Consider the following 2,500-nt stretch of genomic DNA (forward strand, 5'->3'; position numbering starts at 1 on the left):
TGTATATAAATTCCTCTGATTTCAATGGCGTTAATATCAACTATTCTCACGTATTTCTTAGAAAGTTCGTGAATAATGTATTAAATCATTTCTAAGAATCAATAAATTTTATAATTCACAAAAAAAGATAAATCTGTAAATTAGCAGAGCGACACTGTGGCTTTGTGGTTAGTACTGTCGCCTCCCAGCAAAAATTTCTGTGTGTAGTTTTCATGTTCTCCCCATGTTCGCATGGGTTTCCGCTGAGTGCTCCAGTTTCCCCCACAGTCCAAAGACATGCGCTATTGGTGAAGTGGGTGAACTAAATTGGTCAAAGTCTATGGGTGTGAATGCAAGAGTGTATGGGTGTTTCCCAGTGTTGGGTTGCGGCTGGAAGGGCATCATCTGTGTAAAACATATGCTGGAAAAATTGGCGGTTCATTTTGCTGTGGCAGCTCCTGATGAATAAAGGGACTAAGCCGAAAAGAAAATGAATGAATAAAATATATATTTAAATAAGTCATTTAATAATTAGTAAAAACTTTAAGAACAATTATTATATAAGTTATGAGTATAACCCTATATATTTGTGTGTGGGTGTTTTAAATATTAAGATTGGCTTAAGATTAACTCTGTTCTTGGAAATGCGAAAAAATACCCAGATTTTGAGATCACTATAAAGCTTATGATTCACAGCTTCCCCCCGTAGCAGAGATCAAGAGGTATGATGACCCGTAGCCTAAAGCTCGCTTAGATTTCCCGCGTCTTTCTGACACGTCAGGGACACGTCACGCGAGCGCTCGGATCAGCACCCTGGACAGCGGCGGCCGTCAGAAAAGCGGCTCGCTCGGAATCTCCCACGGGAGAGCGGAGCGGGAGCGCGCACGGCAGCGTAAATGAATCATTTTGATTGGGCGAGAGCGCGCCTTGGAAACAAGGGCCGTGTGTTGATGCGCACGGCAGAACGTCCATTTCGAGGATGAATCAGAGGGGAGCAGCATCAGCATCCCCATCACATTACAACCCACAGCAGCAGCAGCAGCCACTCCGAGCGACCATCACACCCTGAGGAAGAGGAGGAAAACAGGCGAATCCGCGCGCCCTGCCTTTATATCCTTCCTCTTTGGAAGCTCCATCTTCCTTTGAACGTGGCGAGGAGCCATAAGGGCCGAGAGGGGGATGGTGATGAACTTCAAATGGAGACAAGATGCTGGCATTCCTCTCTTCTCTAAAGCCATCATTACTGTTGTTTAATAAAACACCGAGCGGATGGATTCTTCTGGGCTCCGTGTTCGGGACGGGAGGCGGTGCTGGATCATGTCGACTGGAAGATGCACAAGGAAATGATGTGAAAGCTTCGTCATGTTGCCTCTGATGAACAATAAACAAAACTATTGGATTGCACCTGAATACAACTTCCAGCTCTTTTCGGATTATGTTTTTACGCTGATTCTCAACAAAGATCACCGACGATGACTGTATGCGGCCGCGAGGCTCTCAAATGCCATCTTGCATTTTCCTCGTCTCTCCTCCGTGCGACTGTCCAGGATTGGGAGTTTATTATTATGAAAATTACACCTCTTTAAACCTGGAACAATGCACCGTTGGCTATTAATCGCAATACCTTAGGCTTATCATTGCCATCACACCCTGCGATGATCACAACAGCGTCCAGAGAAACAACATCGGCCCTGCCAGCCACATACATGCCATCAGACGGAAAATAACAAGCGCTGAGATTTTTTTTCTGACCAATTACCTTTGGTTTGGACACTTTCCTCAGAGACTTTAGGGTAGCAACTGCATTTCTGAGGGATGAAATATTAATAACAGGCCTAAAGGAATCAATAACAACAACAACAATAATATTAATGCGTAAAAAATATCAATAAATATCAAAAACAAGCACCAAACAACAACAACAATAATCAATATTAATAATATTCATACGTTACTAAAAGTCAAAATAACACGCTTTACTTCAGCCATACGACCTACACATGTAGTCAAAGATGTTCAAGAACCGGATCCGCATGTTTTTTAACGAACTGAAGGTGCTGGTTTTCATGCGATCCGGTTCTCGACGGTCCGACAGTGACGCAGAGTCGAACCGACGATCCGGCAGCAACATGAGGGGGCTCGGGATGGGCGGCTGCGGATGGCCGCCTTTCGTAGACTGCTCCAGCCGCGACGACGAGGAGGAATACTACGGCAGCGACCCGAGGCCGAGGAGCCTGGCGTTTGAGGAGAAAGACCCGAAACTGCAGGCGGGCCTGGACGCGGTCAGCCTGACCAGCAGCACCGGCAGCGGCATGAGGACACCCCAGTGTCGGATCTGCTTCCAAGGGCCCGAGCAGGTACCGTGCGTGATTATCCCATTTCTGTCATCACCACTTACAACAAAGCATGTGTGTGTTTTATTTGGGTCTATAGTCATTTCACTTTAATGTTATGTTTGTGGCGTGTTATTATGCAGTGGCTGTTGCACTCACAACAAAGCCTGTGTGTTTGTGCGTTATAC

At 45.6% G+C, this 2,500-nt stretch overlaps 1 protein-coding gene and 1 long non-coding RNA gene across 2 annotated transcripts in view; one reads left to right on the top strand and one right to left on the bottom strand.

Annotated features, from left to right (window-relative positions):
- Positions 1–948: 948 nt before the first annotated feature.
- The window catches only part of marchf9 (membrane-associated ring finger (C3HC4) 9), a 29,017-nt gene continuing 27,465 nt past the window's right edge, over positions 949–2,500 (top strand). Inside the window, exon 1 of the mRNA XM_087307606.1 lies at positions 949–2,336. Coding sequence (XP_087163732.1) covers positions 1,992–2,336 — 345 coding nt within the window. The 5' untranslated portion in view covers positions 949–1,991. The remainder of the gene's footprint in view (positions 2,337–2,500) is intronic.
- The window catches only part of LOC147831347 (uncharacterized), a 5,300-nt gene continuing 4,583 nt past the window's right edge, over positions 1,784–2,500 (bottom strand). Inside the window, exon 2 of the long non-coding RNA XR_015523874.1 lies at positions 1,784–2,500. This exon is cut by the window's right edge and continues 42 nt beyond it. This is a non-coding gene — a long non-coding RNA (uncharacterized LOC147831347).

Source organism: Danio rerio, chromosome 23, assembly GCF_052040795.2.
Source record: "Danio rerio strain M-AB ecotype USA chromosome 23, GRCz13ab, whole genome shotgun sequence".
Classification (NCBI taxonomy): Eukaryota; Metazoa; Chordata; class Actinopteri; order Cypriniformes; family Danionidae; genus Danio; species Danio rerio.